Below are 23,477 nucleotides of genomic sequence, written 5' to 3'. Positions count from 1 at the left end.
CAGTGCCACACTATCTCCACTGAACTGGATTTTTTAAAAAATAAACTAGAAAACACTGACATACTTGTTCCAATTGAGGTTTTACCAATTCCAATTAAAATTTCACTGTCAGATATTGTTTTCTTCAACAAAATCATTACTAGGTACTAGACACAATCTAAGTACTTATAAAATCTTCATCCAACTCTCTAATGCTGACGCTGTTATCTGATCTTACAAATGAAGAAGGCCGAGGGGCTGAGCAGTGTGGCAGAGCAGCATAGCTATTAAGCAGGAAAGACCACACCCACCGAGTGTTCACCACACTCCTTGTGAGACTCTCGGTCACATGCTTCCCTCCGTGTTTGAACACAGCTCTGAATATACAACTGTTGCTAAATGGCAAGCCACAGTAAAGAAAGAACGATTTGATTTAGTTTTAAACACAAAAGGACACAGAGAATCCTAAGAGTGGTAAGAACATACCAAGTAAACATCCTGGCAGTGGAAGAGCTGTGGACGTGGGGTTTTATTGAACAGGATGTAAGACTTATTCATGACAAAGAAGGTGTCTTCTTTAATTTCAAATCAACGCCCCCCCCCCCGAAATTATTTCTTTGTTCAATACTAAACATAACAGGGCAGAGAGAAAAGAGGAGGGGAAAAGGATCAAAGACAGTGCTGTGGAAATGCCCAGTTGGTAAACTGCCTTTGATACAAGATACAAGCATGAGTACTTAACTTAGAGCCCCAGCACCCAGACAAAAAGCCTGCTGTGGTGGTAAGTGTCTATAATCCCAGCACATGGGAGAAAGGGCCAGCAGACACCTGGTGCTCACTGGCCAAACAGTCCTGTTGAACTGGTTAGCTTTGAGTTCAGAGAGAAATTCCTGTTTCCAAAAATAAGGTTGAGGATAACTGAGAAAGACAACCAACAGCGACCTCTGGACTCCACATGCATGCAAGGGTATGTACACCCACACAAATTTCCAGACACATATGCACCCTCCACACAAACACAGAAAACCAAGATGGGAACAAAAGAAACATATATCAAAGAAAGCCATTTTGCTAGCCCCCAGTACAATCCACATGGCCTTTATATTACTGAAAATATTAAGAAGAAAGAATAAGTATGTTCCATAAAAGTTTCTGTAGGTGTGAGAGAACTGAAGAGCTCACAGCAGCAGCTCTCATGCCAAACCCAGAGGCTGTTCTCTACCACGTGGAGATACATGGGAGAGCATACCGATGCTGGCAGATTTGGGAGTGAAGTCTCCGCTATGGTTAACTGTATTGGATGACATCAATCCCCTGCTTTTCATAATGCACTGCACAGCTAGTTATGTAAGATGTAACAACTCCAACTCAGGGAGTGACAAGGACAAGGGATCTCTCTGTTCTATTTTTGCATTTTTTCCTAAGACATTTCAAAACAAAAAATTTGCAAGTACCTTTAACTGAAAATGCACTGTATTGTGTCAACTATTGATCACTTATAGCAAAGAACAAATCATCTGTCACTATTGTTCACATTTAACACAACCTCTAGAGCTGTCTGTCTGAAAAAAGGGAGTAAGACAGGCCTTGGTGGGTGTAAGATGCCAAGAGAATTCATTGGGGAGGCAACTGGCTACATTCTTAACTTTTGATTATAAATATTATTGGAATAATTCAAAGCCTTCACAGTGTGTTTGCAAATTCTTTGAACTATGGCCAGATATATTCAGAATCAAAACACTTTTCTAAACACTTTCATACCCCACACACTGGCCAAAGCTACCATCACCTCTTGCCTTGTCGCCCAAAACAGCTACTCTGAGTCTTTTCTTTTACCCCTAAGTCAGCCACCAAAATTACCCTTTCAGCAGAGCTCATCAGCTCAAACACTCTTCATTACTGTTCCAAATAACAGCCGACCCCACGGTGGCACCTCGGCCAAGGAGGAGAAAACAGCTGGCATCCTTTCCAGCTTACCTGTCTCTCCTGCTGGCACTTTTACAAGCTAAAATCCGGACAGCTCTCTACCTTAATAGAGCTTTAGCCCTTCTTTGGAGTTTGCCCCTGGATATACGCTCATCTTCCCTCCCCGTCTCCTCTAGGTCTTTGTTCAAAAGTGACTTTCCAATGGTCCCTTCCCTGAACACACTCCTCCCCTGTAATCTCAACCCCGTAAGAGCAATGCTCCAGATGCCCACTCTGAACTCCTCTCTGCTGTACTTTTCTCCACAGCACTTAAATATTACACCATGTATCTCACTGATATATTCACCACCACCCCCTCATAGCTCCTTCTCATTCCCCCAAGGATGAAATTCCATCTGCTGTGTTCTGTTTCAGCCACAGCATATAGCATGCACCTAAGTAATCGCTTACCAGGGCACTGGGATATTATTATTGCTCAGTGATAGGGGACGAGGCCTCTTCTGAACGAGGCTGGGGTTAGATCTCTAGCACCACACAAGATAATAAATTAATCTGATTAATGAATAAAACCCAAATTTGAGAAGATTTCTTAAGTGCCAAGGACTAACCAGGGCAGGACAACTATGTCTAGGGGTCTATTTCTTACATAGTTTTAAGGGACTGTGAGAACTTAGGAAATATTTTTGATGTCTCTAATGGAAACAGCTCTTGTTCATAATCACAAGTCAAAAACTTTTCTTTTTTTTTTTTTTTNTGAGCCACCATGTGGTTGCTGGGATTTGAACTCTGGACCTTCGGAAGAGCAGTCGGGTGCTCTTACCCACTGAGCCATCTCACCAGCCCCAAAAACTTTTCAAGTATACATTATGCATAAAGTGGAAGAGGAGGCAAACAAAAGGAGGGGAAGCATCATCAGTGTTCTAGGGTTCTCTCCTGGTGCAGAGTAAGAACATGCGGTCTTGACATGATGCTTACATTGTATTCAGCGAGGAGACTACCTCACCCATTCTAACACACCTGACTCTTCCATCAGATACTGACCTTATCACCTCGTTATTCTTGTTTAAACCATTATTTTAATTGTATTCCTGTTATGAGTATTTTGTCTACATGTATATCTGTATACCATGTGCATGCTTGGTGCCCACAATGGCCAGAAGAAGGCATCAGATCCCATTGGCCCTGGAGTTACGTAGGATTGTGAGCCACCATGTGGGTGCTGGAACCTGAACTTGAGTCTTCTAGAAGAGCAGCCACTGCTTTTGACCACTGAGCCACCTTACTAGCCCAACCCCCCCTTTTTTTTGGGGGGGGGAGTTCGAGACAGGGTTTCTCTGTATAGCCCTGGATGTCCTGGAACTCACTTTGTAGACCAGGCTGGCCTCAAACTCAGAAATCCGCCTGCCTCTGCCTCCCAAGTGCTGGGATTAAAGCTGTGCGCCACCACATCTGGCCCCAAACCAGATTCTTATTAAAGTATCAGTCTGACATATGTGTATGTGCAGCAGGAAGAATATTAAAGATAACATTCCAAATAAAATAAGGAAGATCGTGGTCACTTCAGATAAAGTAACCCTGAAAGAAGATGCCAATAAAGGAACTGCAAACTCAAAAACTGAAGGGATGGAGAGATAGGAGAGGGAAGGAAGGAAGAGCAAAAAGAAATAAAGAACCATAATTATCAACTTCACAAGTAAAACAACAAAGAAAGGAAGATAAATTCTGCCTTAAAAGAACACTGTAAGAGGGAGGGGTAGGTATAAACAAAATGTGGTTTTGAAACTCTCAAACAAACAAACAAATAGATCCAACACTGCAGGCTGGGAATGCTGCTCTGGGATACAGCCCTTGACCACTATGCAGTCAAAGGCATCAACTCCACTCCCAGCATTACCCCAAACAACAAAGAAACAAACAAAAGACTATCGAGACTTTTATTTTTCATTTCAAAACTATACTACTGAATCAGACTGATATGGTATCATATTAAATTACTTCTTAAATAAATGTAAAGATCTCACCAGTTACATGCTTAATTATAAAGTTCTTCCCCAAAATGAAAGCTAAGCTATTTCTGTATCTGCTACTGGAGAAAAATGAAACTGGCTATTACCAAACAGAGGACAAAAATACACCCTGCAAGCCTATTTATGGGGGCATCCAGAGAGGCTCCTTCTCCCACCATTGACTATAAATACTATAATCAGGGCCCGAGAGAGATGACTCAGCAGGTTACTGTGCTTGCTGCTAAGACTGAAGATCTGAGTTCTGTCCCTGGGACCCACGTGATGGAAGGAAAGAACTAACTCATGCCAGCTGTCCTTGGACTTCCATGTATGTATCATGGTGTGGACACAGGTTAAAACATTAAATATATACAATAAAAAATAATTTGTGGTGTATTAGTTTTAAACCAAATAATTATCTGTATCAATTACCTAGATCTTGTTTCTGACCTGGGGAGTAAATAACATGAATCAATGAACAGGAAACTGAAGTACAGCTAGGAGTACTTGCTTAGCATACTGGAGACAGACAGATCTCTTTTCTACTTTAACTTACCTATAATTGTTTTGCTAACTATAACTTCATATTGACATTTTTATATCTTTATTTTTATTGACATTTGATTTTTTTTATTTTTTAAGTATTATTACTTCTTGAAAAACTTCATACAACTTAATTTTTGAAGATTTATTTATTGTCTGCATATGGGTGTTCTGCTCTCATAGATGTCTGTGCACCACTTGTATTACAGATGCCTGCAGAGTTTAGAACCCTACAGAGTTGGAACCCTATAGAATACATTTGGAATATATTCACCTCCCCACCTCCTCCCCATTATCCTCTCAACTCTCCCAGCCCACTGCATCCAACTTTGAGATTCCTGTAAAAAATTACTTCTGTCTCCATCTGGCCTAGTTTATGTAATCCAGATAATCTTGAGATTTAGGCCTGCTATTCTGTGGTCAGCAACAACAAAACAAAAACAAAACAAGATTTTCCCTCTCACAGCTGCCAAAAAATGCTAATATCTGCTCAGCTAGTGGAGTGGTGACATAGCTACCCTTCTGTCCTCTATGGAGGGATTTTGTCTGGCTGAAACTTGCACAGGTTTAATGCATGATGTCACAAACACTGCAAGCTCTTATGTGTGGGTACTCCTGTTGTGTCTGGAAAACACTTTTTATGACATCATCCACCACCTCTAATCTTTCTGCCCTCTCTTCTGCTAAGATTCCTAAGCCTTAGCATGAGAAATGACATGTCCAGTCTGGGACTGAACACTCTACAGTCTTTTGTTCTCTGCATGTTGATCAACTGGGTCTTTGTGTTAATTGCTACCTACTCCAAGGAGAAGTGTCTCTGATAAAGGTTGACAGATGCTCTGATCTTATTATAGTTCATAACATATACATATACATCTATATCTATATATAATAACATGTGGTTACATAGGTCATAGGCTCTAGGAGAGAAATCAGTACTATTTATGTGCTAAATATGCTAAGTGATCACAGTATTAAAACTACTACTGAGGGCTTTTTAAAAATTTCTGGAGCCAGGCATGGTGGTGCATGCCTTTAATCCCAGCACTTGGGAGGTAGAGGCAGGTAGATTTCTGAGTTCGAGGCCAGCCTGGTCTACAAAGTGAGTTCCAGGACAGCCAAGGCTACACAGAGAAACCCTGTCTCTGAAAAAAAAAAAAAAAAATCTGTACACTATTTCAATCAGGGTCCCTGGTCTTTTGTGTTCTGAAGCTCATATATCAAAAGTATACTGTAATTTCATTCTTATATACTAAATCTTTATGTTCCTTAGGAATATTTCATATTGTGTTCTGGAGGCTGGTAATGTCTATGTGCTATGTTTGAGGTCCATATAATATATATATATGGAATGAAAGATAAGGTTGCTTGGGATATTTTGGTCTAGTGATTCTTTTAATATTGAGAAGTTGGAGTCGTTTAAAGATTGTCTGAAGGAACAACAACAACAGAAGCATACTCTGCTTCCCACTAGTCCTGATGTTCCTTCCTCCGCCCCCAACCCACACCCCATCTCTCTCACACACAAGGTTAGGTAATGTGAGAGACGTAGAATGTCACCAAGGAGATAATTTTTAAAAGATCACACATGTTGATTCTGGTAATGAAGCTATGGCATTACTGTTTAGGAATTTCTCACATAAGCTTAAGAGAAAACTATACAGAGCAGAAAGCAGAATCACTTGAAGTTGAAGACAGGTCAATAGAAAGTATCCATACAAAGACATAAGAGAATAGAGGGAACAGAATAGAGCCCAAGATCGGGGAGAGAGTACCATGGAATGTAAGTCATGTGGGCAGGAGAAGAGAGGAGACAACAGCTGAGTGTTTCCAAACTGGTATGAGATACCAATAGTTCCTCAGTGAATGCCACCAAGCCAAGCCCAGAGGAGATGCACTTCCTCCCCTCAGGGCACAGCTGCAGCTTCTCCCATCCAGCAATCTCCTGCTATCCCCTGCTTCTCCTCCCTTTCTGTTCTCTCAAAATTGTACCTTACCCCCTTAATCACTATGGCTATTTGCTGTCTTGGTCAGGACACACTGCCTCAGTTTCATTTTCATCTACATAAGTTATTGAACACAATAATAACATTAAAAAAAACAGCTTTAAAGGGGAAAAAATTCCCATTGCCCTTGTTGAATAATAATAATATAGCTTTAAGTTTTCAGACTCAAACTATAGCTGCATCTTTCCGATTTGGCATCCTACAGTGACAGATGGCAATGTTAAAAATAAATAGAACATTCGAGTTGTTTATACTGTAGGCAAAGACAGTTTTAAAGTGTGAAACAAGCCCAAGGCTGATTGAATGTGCATCAGCTCTTTCAATCTGTATTAGGAATGCACATTTCCTTAGGCCAACGCTGAGTTGTTCTAAAAGATAAGCCCTTAGCTGTTGAAGGTACACTTGTCTTTCTCCTAGTGACCTACAATGCCCAATGCCGTGCACTTCTGTGAACTAAGCCCGTCTGCAGGTGACTAACTTCTCCAGGGTGAAGGCTGCGGAGGTTACTATTATGAGAAGCATCACCTTTCCTAGAAAACATGAAATATGTTATTAATACAGATCATTTTAATGCCACTGTTAAATTAGGTTTTAAAAACCAGGGTTTTAAGAACACCTCTGATTGAAATTACCCAAGTTGTGACATAATGACTACTAAAATTTTAGCTTCCAACACAAGACAGATGAAACAACGCTAAAGAAATTACATTTTTTTGTTCTACTCATAAAAATCCACAACCACCTTAATAACTTGGCTTTTCTAAAAATCTGACAACTACTCTTTTTTTTTTTTTTTTTTTTTTTGGTTTTTCGAGACAGGGTTTCTCTGTGTAGCCCTGGCTGTCCTGGCACTCACTCTGTAGACCAGGCTGGCCTCGNTCACTCTGTAGACCAGGCTGGCCTCGAACTCAGAAATCCACCTGCCTCTGCCTCCCGAGTGCTGGGATTAAAGGCGTGCGCCACCACGCCCGGCCTGACAACTACTCTTACAGTGTTGAACAAAACGGAATTAGAGAAAAAGTCCCTTGGTCTGATCATAAACATCTATGAAACTGCACACAGATAACAATTTCCCCAATGGCCAAAGACTGAAATCATCCCCCTAAGACTGTAACTAAAACAAGGGTATGCATGCTTTCAACTTCCATTCAATTTGTACTGGTAGAGTCCACCAAAGAAAACCATCAAGAAAAATTAATAAGTGAAAGCTGCTATGTCATGCTGCTGCTGCCACACAGAGCAGCTGACTTTCAGAATCCTTCCTAATCTTGCTTGGCTTCCTGCTGGTGCTGTTACAATGGCCCTTTGCTCCTCTCTGAGCCTCAAGAATAAATACTCACTACACATTGCTGTGTCTAGCAAAGTTGTAATTTTAAATTGGCTAGAAAATAAGGGCATATAGTAAAGCAATTCATGACCAACAAGCCAACACTGCAGTAAATAATTAAAAAGAAATGACAGTCTAACCAAGGAGAAAAAGTAGCCACAAAAATTACAGGATTCAGCAAGAACCTTAACTGTAGATGGTCTTAGCTCTCGATTTGAAAGACGGTAGCTACCAGATGGAATTTTCTTAAAGATCCAACTAGGAGATTGCTCCTACAAAGTCCGTGCAACAGCACACAGAGCAAAAGGATGCCTAGCAGTACACCTGGCTGGTCACAGCAGAGACCAAGGAAACAGGCGCATCGGATGTTATCCAGTAGATTACAAACCCAAAGCAGAAGAAGATATCAAAAGGCCACTAGTTAATAACAAAGAGAAAAACAAAGATAACAGCTGTCAGTATATGTATACCAAATGTTAGAGTTCCCAATGTCATTAACAAATACTGGCAGACAGGATAGATGTGCTCTAAGACAATATGATGGGCAGTTTCAGTACCCCACTCATAGCAATAAGTACATCAACCAGATTGAACATCAACAAATACACCTCAAAGTTAAACTGCACCATACATGAAGTGGACATAACAGAGAATCTTCCATCCAAAAATTACAGAATATACACTCCTCTCTAAGGCTCAATTAACAGTCTCTAAAGTGGACCACATTCTAGGTCATATGACCAGTCTTAATAAATATAATCAAGTTGAGATTTTAGTGCAATACACCTAGTATCAATATCATCTATCTACTTTCTATAAAACCTCAAACTACATAAATAATTGGGATATTGAACAACATATTCTTGAATGACCAATGGACACTAAAGAAGTCAGGGAGAATACAAAAATATTGCTAAGTGAAAATAAACCTCTGAGATGCAGCAAAAACAGAAAAAAAAATGAAGGTTACAGAATGGATCCTTAGATTAAAAACTCACAGAGCTTAAATAAACATAATGATGTACTTTAAAGCCATAGAAAAATCAAGACCAATACAAAACAGCAGAAGGAGAGAAATAATAAACACCAAAAGGAAAAATAATGAAATGGTCACTCAGAGACTAACAAGATAAAGAAGACATGAACCAAAGAGTTGTCTCTTTGAGGGGCTGGGAGGGGAAAAGAGTGATAAAGCCCTATCTAAAATCAAAAGCCAGAATACTCAAAATAAAAAAATTAAACATTAAAAAAAAGAGGTACATCAAATTCCAATAAAATTCAGATTGAGCCGGGTAGTGGTGGCACACACCTTTAATTCCAGCACTTGGGAGACAGAGGCAGGTGGATTTCTGAGCTCGAGGCCAGCCTGGTCTACAGAGTGAGTTCTAGAATAGACAGGAATACCCAGAGAAACCCTGTCTCGGAAAAAAAAAATTGAAATCATATTCTGAAACTGGAAAATATAAATTAAAAAAACCTAAGAAACATATAACCCACAAAAATTAAGAGATTAAAAACAACTTTAAAAGATCCACAACAATTGATGATATTGAAAAGGAAAAGAGATCTTCTCCTCCACCACGCCCCCCCCCCCCCCAATCTCAGGACTCAAAAGATTCACCACTGACTTCTACCAAACTTCCAAAGAAGACTTAGTTCTTCTCAAACTGTTCCATATACAAAGAGAAGGAACACCATCTAACCCTTCTGTGAATCTGAGTGTTGTCCAAATATTAAGAACAGGGAAAGACACAACAAACAGAGAAAAATCACAGACCGATTTCCAAAATGAATAGAGACACAAGAACTCCCAAAAAAATATTTGCAAAAAAACCCAAGAGCACATTAAGACCAAACATCATGACCATGTTCGCTTTGCTTCAGGCTTCAAGGATGGTATCTTAGCTTGCTTCTATGATAAACCATTATGACCAAAAGCTACGCAGGAAGGAAAAAGGTTGTTTCAACTTACAACTCCCAAGTCACAATCCATCACTAAAGAACAGTCAGGGCAGGGAGTCAAGGCAGGGACTGAGGCAGAGGCAATAGAGGAATGTTGCTTATTGGCTTGATTTCTATGGTTCCTTTTTTATATGACCAAGGACCACATGTCCACAGTGGGCTGGGTCCTCCCACATCAATGTTAATCAAGGGGGTACCCCTACACAGGCCAGTGTGATAAGGAGGCATTTTCTCAATTAAGGTTCCTTCTTCCCCATGACTCAGCTTGTGTCATGTTGACAAAAAAACTAACTAGCACAGATGGTTTAACAAACAAAAGGAATCATATAAATAGACTTAAGGATTGAAATCTGGTGATAATCTAATTATATGGAAAAATGCCTTTGATAAAGTTTGAGAAATAAAAATTCTTGAAAAAAATGAAGAATAAGAAGGAACAAACTAAATATAATAAAGGCTACCTACGGTAAACCTATAGTCAATGTTACAATAAGAGGGGAACTGACAGCATAGCCTCTAAATCAGGAGAAAGATAAAGGTATCCAATCACTACACTCTTAATTCAGTACAGTGCTTAAAGTCTTAACTAAAGAGTAAGGGCAGAGAAAGTGTCAAATGAACATAAACAGGTAAGGGGCACATTGTCCTTCTCTGCACACAGCTTAGAATACCCTACAGAACGGCCCCCAGAAGACTCTTAGATCTAATAAAAAAAAACATTTTGTTGTTGTTTTGTTTGTTTGTTTTGTTTTTTGAGACAGGGTTTTTCTCTGTGCAGTCCTGGCTGTCCTGGAACTCACTCTGTAGACCAAGATGGCCTCGAACTCAGAAATTCCTGCCTTTGGCTTCCGAGTGCTGGAATTAAAGGCATTCACTACCACTGCCCGGTATAAATGAACACTTTTAACAAGGTAGAAGGTACATATCAACATATAAAGGTCAGTAGCTTTTCTACACACCAACAATGAATGTGCTGAGAAAGACATCCAGAGGGGGGAAAATCACTATAGGTTAAAAAATAAAATAACTACCTAAGATTAAGCCTAAACAAGGTGAATGACATTTATGAAGATTTTAAGAAACAAAAGGAAGAAATGGAAGCAGGCACTAGAAAATAGAAAGACTTCCCATCTCTAGCTGCATATATAGCAGAGGATGGCCTAATCAGCCATCATTGAGAGGAGAGGCCCTTGGTCTTGCAAACTTTATATGCCCCAGTACAGGGGAATACCAGGGCCAGGAATCGGGAGTGGGTGGGTTGGAGAGCAGGGTCGGGGGAGGGTATAAGGGACTTTTGGGATAGCATTTGAAATGTAAATGAAGAAAATATCTAATAAAAAAATTGGATAAAAAGAGAAAGCCTTCCCATGATTATTTATTAGAAGAATTAATATTGTGAAAATGGCTGTATTACCAAGTTATCTATATACTCAATGTAATCCCTACTAAAATCCTAACAACAGTCTTCAACGAACTGGAAAAAAAGAATCTTGACTGAAGCACAAGAGTGTTGACCAGCCAAAGAGACCCTAGGCAGTAAAAGCACGGGTAGTTACATCACGAGACCAGACCTAAAATCACACTATAGCATCCCAACAACACGGCAGGTGGCTCGCTCTCCTCTCTTGCCTGCCCCTCTCTCTGAAGAGAAGAGCAATGAAATGTCTAGAAACAAGCCATGTAACGTAAGCCACTTAATGATCTTTCAAGGCATATATAGAATTAAAGAAATCCTTTCTGGGAAAGTAGATATACACATGCAAAAGAATGAAGCCAGATCGGCACCGTGCAAAGATCAGTTCAAAATGTATCAAAACTTAATGTATGTTCTGAAACTTTATATAAGAATTGAAATTCTGAAACAGCTAGAGAGAAAAAAAAATACAAAAACACTTTAAGATATAGGCACATGAAAGGACTTTCTGAAAAAGCCTCTAATAGCTGAGGAAATAATTTCAAGATCTGACAAACTACAGGTGCATGAAATTAAAAATTGTCTGCACAGAAAAGAAAGCAATTATTAGAGTGAAGAGATGGTTTACAGAACAGGTTAAAATCTTGGTCAACTGTACACGTCAGAAGAGGTTACTATCTAGACTATAAAGATTTCCCCACAAATTATTCAATCAATAAATGGGCAAGTAAATCAAACAGTTCTCACTAGAATAAATATAAATGGACAATAAACATATGGACCGGGCTGGTGAGATGGCTCAGTGGTTAAGAGTACCCGACTGCTCTTCGAAGGTCCTGAGTTCAAATCCCAGCAACCACATGGTGGCTCACAACCACCCATAATGAGAGCTGACGCCCTCTTCTGGTGCATCTGAAGACAGCTACAGTGTACTTAGATATAATAATAAATAAATCTAAAAAAAAAAATTAAAAAAAAAAAACATATGGACCACCTAGATGATTTGGGTATATAAATATGCCTATGAGCATATTTATGGGGTTTCTACAGAGACTTACCGGGGGAACTTACTCTGAATGTGGACAGTACTGTCTCACGGACTACATTCCCATACTGAATAAAAAGGGAAAAGAGGAAGGAGCCAGCTGCATTCATATCTCCACTTCCTGATTGAGCTGGCTAGTTTTATGTCTCAAGCTGACATCACCTAAGAGGAGGGAACCTCAACTAAAACAATTCCTCCATAAGATAGGCTGTAAATAAACCTTCGGTTGATTTTATTTAGTGACTGATGGGGGAGGGCCCAGCCTATTGTGTGTGGGCTGGTAGTCCTAGATTCTATAAGAAAGCAAGCTGAGCAAGCCAGTAAGCAGTACGCCTCCATGGCCTCTACATCAGTTCTTGCTGGGGATGGAACTCAGGTGACAAGCATCTTAACCTGTGAAGCCATCTTGCCTGCAGCCCTGAATTATGAATTTTAAAAGGGTGAACTTCATGGTATATAAATTATATTTAAAATGCCTTTTACATGACTAATGCCATACTGTAAAAGAAACATAATCACCAAAGCTACTGACAAATATTTATCAATCAAATACTCTAAAGAGGGAAAAAATTGCTTGAAGATGAGAGAGAATCCTGGCTCAAGCAGACGTGCAAGACAAGACTATTCTGAATACTTTTCCTTACTGAGAAATAAATTTAGTCTCTCTAAAATAAACAAACGGGCACGAAAGAAACTGGAACAATGATCCCTAACCCATGATGAAATAGGTACCCGGTGAAAGACTGCTCCCCTTCCGCACTCCCACATGTCCGGCACGCACTGCCTGATGGGTGCTGAGAGCAGACCAGGCAGAGCACTCCACAGGGAGCAGGGAGCTTCTCTCTTCCTGCTTCAAACCATGAGTCCTAAACTCTCAGGGTGCTTCAGGAAAAACAGCTCAAATGAGTTTTAGGGCCCAGAAATTTCTCCTTCTTTCATTAAAATAAAAAGAAAGAAACAAAGGAATATATGATTTCACTTCTTGTTCCCTCCAAAATTAATTCTGGTTTTTTGGGGTTTGTTTGTTTGTTTGTTTGTTTGTTTGTTTGTTTGTTTTTTCGAGACAGTGTTTCTCTGTGTAGCCCTGGCTGTCCTGGAATTCACTCTGTAGACCAGGCTGTCCTCGAACTCACAAATCCTCCTGCCTCTGCCTCTGGAGTGCTGGAATTAAAGGCATGCGCCACCACACCGGGCTTGTTTTTCTTTTTAAACATTTATGTCAAGCCATGCAGCTAGCATACAGCTCTAATCCTAATGCTCAGTAGGCAGAGGCAGGAAAATTGAAGGTTTGCGTCAAGCTGCCCTACACAATTCGACAATTTCTTTAGAAAATAAAAATGCATATGAAACCAGGCATCCTCCACTGGGAATTCAGCAGAATCCCACCCAGGTAAAGCCTGTCGCATACATTAAAAATCCCCATCTCTTCATCCCATAAACCACTTACAGCTTCATAGCCTCTGCAGCCTGTGGTGCATATTTACATACCAGAAGCAAACACATGAAGAAAGGCTGTTCAAAACTGTTTTATGCCCATTCTTGAAGATAAAATACATGCTCTTTACATCTTTTAATTTTCAACTAGTCAGTCATACCACCCAGATTAGGTAGGTTGGTCAGCCTGTCTCTTTCTTTCACTTCTGTGTGTGTGTGTGTGTGTGTGTGTGTGTGTGTATGTGTGTGTGCGTGCGCCTGGTCTTGAACTTCTGATTTTCCTGCCTCTCCCTCCCATATACTGGGATTACAGACCATGTCACTTCTCTAACTTTTACTCACCTATCCACCACTACCTAGACTCCTACTAGATACCTGTAAAAGCAAATAATGACAAAGCTTAACCTAACCCACAGTCCATTAAAATTACCCAACACTGAAATGCACATAAACCTTTTGTAACACGCTCTACACAAAAGGAAAGCACTTAAAAATCAAAACCATATAAAACATGTGTTACATCAATAAATGCAAAGAACAGCAAAGCAAGCAAAACACTTGTTTTCAAATATAGTGCACGTATCTGCAGCCAGCTGGGCACAGTGACACAGAGGGCAAAGGGGGAACTCACCTGGTTTTGGCACTGAGTTGGTCACTGACTGAGGAACTTTCTGGTTAATTAACTCGACACAATGACCAGGGAAGAGTCCCACCTAAAGAAAAGCAACAAAGAGAGGATTCCAATCCAGCAAATAGACCAGTGTGTGAACACTGCCAATTCAATTCCAGTAATGTACTCCGCAGCCCTTCCCAAATGATTCTAATATTCCAAGGCTCTGGATACCAGATGACAGTCACACAAACAAATAATAAACAATCGGTTGCTATGAATATATGAAGCTATGTGTAGTTTTCAGTCCAAATATCCAAGTCTTCTTTGTTAGTTTCTGCCATAATTCAAATTGTTTCATGAGTATCTTCTTCACTTTTCTATGGCTTTCATTTAAAATTAACATAGTAAAAATAAATTTCTGAAATATTGACTCATTTAAAATTACAATACTCACTATTGCTAAGGAATCAGCAGGGCAGGTAAGAAGAAAGGAAGAAAAAGGTCGTTCTACCCAGTGCCTCAGCCTGGCATTGCAGAGCATGCCATGCTGCCCTTACAGCAGCGCTGCCTGCACAGCCTTAGGTGAAACCCTAACAAGATGTATCTAGAAAATACCGCATTCCAGGCACTCGGAGGTATGGTGTGGCCAAGAGAATGGATACAGAGATAAACAATCTGAGAAAATGTATAATGAAAATCTTTACCAATATTTATAGATGTTTCCTCAGATAGGGATAAAAACGGGACACCATGCAGCAGATGTTAAAGGCGAAATATGAAAACTCCGTCCTGCTGCATCTCCCTGTGTTGACAGACTGAGGAAGAATGAGACTCTTCCAAGAGCGTGACTCATAAAGTTCTGAGCTGTGTAGCTTCCATCTGTGTGGGGTTATTTTCACAGACTTGTTTGCTACATCATTATTTTAATTTCTGGATGAATATTCTATGGTACATCTTAAAACTATAAAAACATAATCACAGAGTAAGTTGAAAAGGAGTTAATAGATGATCAGTTCTGCCTAAAATTTTTGAATTGGGGATTATTAAAGCCATGTCTTGCAAAATGATGTATTAAATATGTTTTATTAGTAAAATTCTTCTATCACATATTTTATTCAACTTCTGTTTCTCCAAACAAGTAAAAATCCTTGCAAGATTGGTTAGACTGTATAAGAACCAACTTTAAAATCCCCTTTTTTCCTTGTATGTATTCTACAAGATGATGTGTGGCACACGGACTGACATCCGTGTCTAAAGCAAGAGGCCACTTGATACATTAGGTAAGCAACTTGGCCTCTTTGTAACTCAGTTCTCTTCTCCAAACACAATGATAATAATTATCTCAAAAGGGCGTGTATGAGTGTTAGACAGGTTAGTCTAACTAGAGTGCATATAGTAATCACTTGCCAAGTGCTGTTATTACCCTAGTATGCTGGCTAGTGAAGACTGGGGGCTCTAGCTCCTCCGCAGGAGGAGTAGATGATTTATACCATCTTTCTTTCTCTGTGTACATAGCTAAGGTGCTCGCAAATGTCATTCCTCCCATAATATCTTAATTCTGTTCAATTTATAAACACCTGAAACCTGGCATAAAGACTAGATTGGAAAATAGCTCACTCACTTTCTAGGCTGAGCCTTGAATAATCAGTTTCTCAACTTCTGAAAGGAGGAAACGCACTGTGTACACTTCCAGAGTTAAAGTAAAAATACTAGCCTAGTCCTTGAACTCAGGTGCTATCCGAAGCTTGGCAGGTTAAGGAGTTTCTGATCACTTCCCTACGGAACCTGTCCACAGCTTGGTGGCGTTCTTCAGGAGACGACGTCATCATGTATACACTACGTTTACCTTTTAAGTTTGTCTCAATGTACGATTTAGGCATACGGAAAAAGTCCGTTCCTACTCTGTGCAGATTTATAGCAGATCAACTGAATCCCTCACTTTAATCCCTGTTCTTGGCACACTTCTTCACACACTGTAACGTTGGGCAAATCAAATATTCAGTTCTAGATTTGGCATTCCAACGAAACTAATGCATATGTGAATACAATAGGAGTCAGGCTACGATACTGTCTCTCTTGGGCTTTTAGGCATCTCAGCCATCACCTAACCACGATGAAAACCTAGAGAATCGTAGAGGCCTTTGCCTAATCATCATTAAGCTGCTGACTCCACTGTAGACAACCAACATCTACCTTTTTTTCTTATTTTGCTGTTTCTTAAGTATCCCTAATGGTGAAAGGATCTATTATTTAAAACAGTTGTATATATTTGAGGAAGGCAAACAGAGTCTGTGTTCCTATTATTATTATATTACAAAGGAATTTCAACCTCACCGCAGCAATGCTATCACTGACTTCACAAACCCTGTAGGTTTACTTTACGGTGAGAGGAACAAGGGTTTCAGAGGAGCAAAGGCTTTGAGCTAATAAGCACAGTTCCATTGCTGCTCAGTCACACCAGATTTCTTCAGTGGGAATTATTTGGCTTCAGAAAGTTAAAACTCCAATTTCTTCTTTTCTCAGTAAAATTTCCTACCGGTTGTGGCTAGCCCTGGGACTAATTTTATTTGATGTTAATTCCATTCTCCTGGGAGAGGTTGCGAACAAGGAATGAGTCAGCACTCAGGTGATTTCCTGTAAACCTGCTTCCCACCTTAATTTGTAAAATAAAGGAGAGCTGTTGATTGGGCAGACAAAAAAGGAAGGTGGAGCAGAAGGTGGGAGGGAGAGAGAAAGGAGAAAATGGAAGAGGGAGAGGATGCAGAGGAGGAGGAAGAAAAAGAAAAGTGGAGCAGAAGCACAAGGCCTGGAGAAACCACAAGTTCTAAGGGGTCTCATAGATGTGGAAGATGGTAGTGTAGCAGTAGATCTGCAAAGCTATGGAAGATGGTAGTGTAGCATAAATCTGCCCAATCTAGGCGCGCAGCATGTAATCAGATTAACTGTGCTGTGTTTTCATTGCTGGGGCATATTTGGGTTGGAGAGATTTACCACAACACCTGCCCCCCTAAATCTCTGGTGTTTCTATTCCATAACCAATGCTAAAATTCAAGGGATTCTAATACGTTCATACCTATACTTCCCCTTGTTTTTTTCTATCTGGTATGAACACCCTGTTGACCATTTGAACATTTAAGCCAAAGTCCTTAATTTCTTTCCATATTAATCTTGTGCCAAACCAAATCCAGCAACACCCCAAAGAAAACTAATACTTTTTTTATATCTACATGTTCTATTTCTAAAGAAAATCACATACCCGAGAATATCTAACCCAATAGGAATTCTAAGAAATTCACATTTTTCTCCTTGCCACAACCATTCTGAGAGAGCCTACTTTGTTTTAGACTCACCCCAGTCAGACCTCCAGGCCCTTCCCTCCACCTTCTCATACAAACAGATGACAGGTTACAGTTTAACACTTTAAAAATTGTTTAACATTTTAAAACTAGATCCAGCTGCTCCAATGAGTTGCTAAAAGTAGAAGTCAGTATTTTTCAAAAAAGAAGAGACAAAACAAAACAAACCAGGCAGAAGCTACTGCAATAAGAGACCTGAAAAGCGGAGGGTAAGTTCTCAATACCTTAGTTCATTTGTGGTTGCACACACTGGTGGTGAACAAGTCTCACTCCGGGTTCTACTTAAGTTGCTCCTCTCCCTATACTCTTCATCTCCCACAAAAACATATCATGATGTCTTCTGAAATGCCCACTCTCCAATTTCCATTAGAAAAAGATAGTTCTACAGCCTGGGAGACTGGTTTGAGATTCAGAAATGAGGTCAGAGATTGGGATATCAATCTTGGAACTGACAGAAACATGCTATTTAAAGCTCCACCGGTAAAGAGGAGCCCAGAACACAGAAAATGAGAAGTTAATTCTCCCCAAAATGTAGAGGTCGAATATTAGAGCATAACCTGGTCCAAACAACAGAAAAACAGCCAGAACTTGTAAAGTACTGTGCCACCTCAGTCAAGAGAAGAAATGTCAGGAAGACTGCAATCTGATACTGATGAAAGCTTAGATATGAGAAATAAAAAGAATCATACAAATGTTTGTGCATTACGCCAGAAATGACACATGGCATGTGATGTCACAGATTTGGGTTTAGGAGAATACTTGTGATTTATGGCTGTTCAAGAAAACTAGAGTCAAGCCAGGCAGTGGTGGGGCACGCCTTTAATCCCAGCACTCCGGAGGCAGAGGCAGGCAGATTTCTGAGTTTGGGGCCAACCTGGTCTACAGAGTAAGTTCCAGGACAGCCAGGGCTACACAGAGAAACCCTGTCTCGAAAAACCAAAAAGAGAAAAAAAAAAAGGAAAAAAGAAAAGAAAAGAAAACTAGAGTCTACCTCCCCAGAATGCAAAGAATAGTGAGCTGAAGACAAAATCCAGGGGAACTCTGTCTTCCCTCTGCCTATGGGGTCATAAAAAATTGGCAATAGTAAAACATTTCTGCATTCGCAATGACCAAAACGTAATTACAAATCAAATATCAATGAGCCTAAGCTGTCTGTGGAAGCGCTTCCTTCCTCTGTCTCATAGAACTGTAGTTTGGGCTCTGAGCACACAACAGACACACTTGTACTACACACACCACCACACCATGGAGTACACACAATGGCTCGGATTAGATTTGAGACTACTGAATGTTAAAATTTACAGTGGTTTTACTATATATGCAAAATTTTCTGTTCTTACAGAAACATGATGGTTTAAAACAAAGACTTCCAATTTCCTGCCATCACTTTTCAGTAACTATCAAATAGTGCATCTCTGAAATACCGTTTTATTAGAATGCTTGATTTTTAAACTGCTGTTTGGCAGAGTATGTTGGGAGACACCTTTAATCCCAGCACACAGAAGCAGGAAGATATCTGTGAGTTAGCAGCCGGACTGGTCTATAAGGATAGCCAGGGCTATGTAGAGAGATTCTACCTCAAAACAAACAAAAACAAAAACAAAAACAAAGCAAAAATACCCTGCTGTTTGAGTCTTGTTTAATAAAAATCATAAATACATTTTGATCAGAACTTAAGACAGGACTTCCAACACTTTCTGAAATGGCCCTAAACATACTTCTAATGTTATATTAGGTATTTATTCAAAGTGTTAAACTTAGCATTGATGGCTAAAAAATCAAGTATGATCAAATATAAATGTTGATGATGTCCTATATCTTGCAGTATAAACCTGTGGTCAAGTTTTAATATGTATGTAAAGAAGTATATCATCAATAAGTAATAAAACCATATGTATATCAAAGAACTGTTTAAAATAAATTTACGATTTATTATCAGTAAATGTTGAATTTCTATTTCTACATTTTTATACCTGTGTACCCAGGGCCGTTCTCTAGTTCCAGTTCATGGGTTGTTCTCCAGTGAAAAGGGTCTGAGGAAAAAAGTCTAAGAAGGCCTGGCCTGAGGCAGGTCAAAGGTCTGAGTTCTCCCTCCTCCACCCTAGAGAATATTTAATCTCATTCATCCTCAGTACCAGCCTAGCAATGGCACTGGGGAGCGGGGTGGGGTGGCTCTTGGAACCAACCTGACTCCTCTAGCTCTTTAACCTTCCTACAGTCTGTCTCTTCACTAGTTCCCCACCTTTGGGATTGCTTTTCCTAGCATTGCCACATCTCCCAAAAGTCTCTGTGCGGGAGGTAAGTGAGCCTCTAGGCCACCTCTTGAAGTTTCTGTCCACTGGGGTTGTCTCATGTTACATGCATGGCATGCTAATACAGCTTAGCTCTCTCGTGTTCATTTGCCTTTTGTTTTAAGAGTATGGGTCCCAACTACACATTTGTGAGGGCTGGGGAGAAAATATTTTTATCAGCTTTAATATAATGATAAACTTAAGACTTGAGACTGGCTGAAGACAGTAAATACAAGAAGTAGGCGATGGGAAATGCAAGAACAAGGGAATGTTCAATCACAACTTGGAGAATGGGGCAGAGGTATCTCTTGAATGGCAAACACCTGAGGAGATTCTGTTTCTTTTCTGGGTTAAATCAAGGAAATACCAAAAAAGACAAAATAAATTATAACTGCCTTAAAACAATTAATTTCCTTTACTGTTTAAAAAGACACAAGAACAAAAAAGAGTAGTATGTTTAAGTTGGAGTGAGTTAATGGTTAAATATGGTTGACAAGTAAGTTTATTCAATAAACCATTAGTCAGCAGATAAGAGTACTTGCTACTCTTGCAGAGGACTTGGACTCAGTTCCCAGGACCTACATGGCAGTTCACAAATGCCTGTAACTTCATACTTCATTCCAGGGGATTCAGTGCTGCATTTCTGGCCTCTATCAGTACCACACACACACACACACACACACACACACACACACACACACATACACACACACTCAGTGCTCTTACATGTACACAGGCAAAACTTTCCTACTCGTAATAAAAATAATTATATCTTTTTAAATGGTAGATCACCGAAATATAAGCCAGAGACAGAGAACGAATGAGAACAGGTGAGCTGAGGCATGACTGGTCATTTTGTCACAGCAAGGAGTTTGAAGTTCTTTCTGTAGAAAAGGAAACCAGCAAGTTCTGAATATCAGAGGGACAGAAGGTCTGTTTTAGGAAGAAATCAGTAGTGACAGGACTTTGGAAGTAGAAGGGCCGAGAGGCATAAGAAGCAGAATGTCACTGGAAGTCTGCAAGAACAGCGTAGTAAAGGTAACAGCAAACCTACAAGGTGACGTGAAGAAGAGTAAATGGGTGGAGGACACAAAAGTTTTCAGCTTGGTTGGATATAATTTTTTCTTTTACTCTTCTTGAATTCAATTGGTAAACAATGAACTGTGTGCCTTTAAAACCATATCGTAACAAGTTCTGAAACCAAGTCAAGGGAGCTTATATAAACATCATCAACCCAACCCAAAGGTTTCCTTCCTCACATCTTGCCCTCTACCCTTGCTGCCAGGCAACCCCTGGTCACTACAACTGGACATTACTTTGAACTGCCTGTAACTTCGTATGAATGAAGTCCTGTGGAATAAAGCTGCACTGTCTCCTTTTATACAGCATTATTTTGAAGATCATTCATGTTGTTACATGCATAAATTATTAAATCCTTTTATTCCTAGGTAAATCTACATTGTATGCATGCTATTGTATCCTTATTCGTTAGTCTGTAGATCACAGATAATATAATCATTTACAGTCTTAGACTATTGTATATAAAGCTGCTATAAACATTCATGTTCAAGCTTTTGTATAAACACAGTCTTTCTTCTTGTGTAAATCATTAGGAATGGAACTTGGTTTCAAAGAGGAACAAAAAATTAGTGCATATGTGAGTGTGTGTGTGTGTGTGTGTGTGTGTGTGTGTAACCAAAAGAACCTGACTGACAAACACTTACATTTCCACACCAATAATACCTAGATAAAACAATGAAGTCTAGCCTCAAACTCAAGTGGCAAGGTTGAAGAATTAGAATCTTGCCCAATGCTGGAAGGGCTGCTGCGTGCCTGTTTGGTTTATATTTTGGTGGATTTTTAGGTGAATTATTTACCTATTTCTTATCAATTCCATATATACCTATTATTTGCATCAATCCCACAAGCTCATGATACAGAAGCTCTATGCAGAGCTTCACTCTGTGCTTGCTCTCTAACTGGTGGGTTTTCTATCTTACATCCTCTGTATTTCCATGTGAATTCTTTAATCTGCTTATCAATTTCTACAAAAAGCTTGTGGGGATTTTTAACTACGATCAAACTGGGAAGAAAGAACAGCTTAAGACCACAGCCTACCAACACACAATCATGGTACATCTCTACATTTACTTGGGCTGTCTTTCATTAGGCAGTAAGGCTCTGCAGTATACAACATACACATCATTCACATCTCTTCTTACAGATAGCTGTAAGACTGTATTCTCCGATGCAATCATAAATGGCCCTTGTTAAGCTTTCTCATTAAATACCATTAAGTCTGTGGACTCCCTTTATGCACATAGGTAGAGGTATTATTTGTAACTTACTTTAGAGTCAAACAGAAAAGTCTTAGAAGACACTTATCAAGCAGGGAGAAAGTAGAATTTGAAGAGCTCAAAAACTACTACACTTAACTGTCTCACCAATGGCTTCTGTGAGACTGAAATGTCAGCCATCACTTGGTAGGATATGTTCTGTTGGTGTACAGTAATAAGACGCTAGGGTGTAGCAAAGTCATCTCTGAGTATCAGTGATGACAATGGCACCAACCTGAAAATTGTATGTCAGCAATGAGTGAAAATATATACACTTTACCCAGGTCTGTGGCCTAAGGCAGAGCTGAGGCAGGCCGAGCTCAGTTCTGGATCTGTAGTGTTCTAATCATGGCTGCATCGTACATTTACTGTTCCTATTAAGTGAAACAACTTCTCTACAGTTCTCCATCTAGATTTTTTCTTTCTGTGTATGTGCATGTGTGTGTGTGTCTTTTGCCTGTGTGCATGTGCATAGGTGAAAATGTTTGCAAGCATCTATGTGTACATGTGCGTTTGGAGACAGGGTTGATATTGGTAATCATTATAGCTCTTTCTCCTTATTCTTCTTGAGGCAAGGTCCCACTCCCACACCCAGTGAGCTTTTCCACACCCAGTCAGCATTTCCTACATTCTGAGAATCTGAACTTTTGTAGTCTTGATTGTGTATGAAGCAATCTAACTGGGCCATCTCCCTGGTCCTGTCTCTAGTCTCCTATCACTTAAGTAACAGTTTATAAGCAGATGGCCCACTGTCATCTCCTCTACAGCAATAATCTATTATTTTTACAAGTAGACAAGTAGAGGTCACTGTTCATTAATTGCTACTGTGATCTATCTGTTCTTTACACAGAATGCCTGTTTCTATGTGGGCTCTGCATTGAACAGTAGGCTGTTTAAGTTTTTTCCCATATATGATATAAAGACCCGGCATCTAAAGTAGTGAGAATTAAAGGTTAATAAAAAGCACTTAGAACAGCTTGCATACACATTTATGAAGTAGTTTCTAGGTACCATATATCCCTCTGCTCTTGAAAATATGTGATGTTCTAAATGAAATTGTTACTAATATGACTTTTCTTTCTTTTTTTTTTTTTTTTGGTTTTTCGACACAGGGTTTCTCTGTGTAGCTCTGACTGTCCTGGAACTTACTCTGTAGACCAGACTGACCTTGAACTCAGAAATCCGCCGGCCTCTGCCTCCCCAGTGCTGGGATTAAAGGCGTGAGCCACCACGCCTGGC

The 23,477-nt window shown here is 39.8% G+C and overlaps 1 protein-coding gene across 4 annotated transcripts in view; it reads right to left on the bottom strand.

Moving 5' to 3' along the window:
• Positions 1-23,477, bottom strand: part of Arhgap32 (Rho GTPase activating protein 32) — a 223,456-nt gene that overhangs the window by 37,855 nt on the left and 162,124 nt on the right. For 3 of the 4 annotated variants that reach the window (XM_029481740.1, XM_029481739.1, XM_021171547.2), the window contains one exon: positions 14,274-14,355. In XM_029481740.1, the coding sequence (XP_029337600.1) occupies positions 14,274-14,355 (82 nt within the window). Of the gene's footprint in view, positions 1-14,273; positions 14,356-19,584; positions 19,684-23,477 lie in introns of those variants that run through there. The other variant, XM_029481741.1, reaches the window with a different exon arrangement.

The sequence above is a fragment of the Mus caroli genome, chromosome 9 (genome assembly GCF_900094665.2).
Source record: "Mus caroli chromosome 9, CAROLI_EIJ_v1.1, whole genome shotgun sequence".
Lineage (NCBI taxonomy): Eukaryota > Metazoa > Chordata > Mammalia > Rodentia > Muridae > Mus > Mus caroli.
The sequence above is the reverse complement of the archived record's forward strand: the minus strand, read 5'-3'. Positions and strand labels throughout refer to the sequence as shown.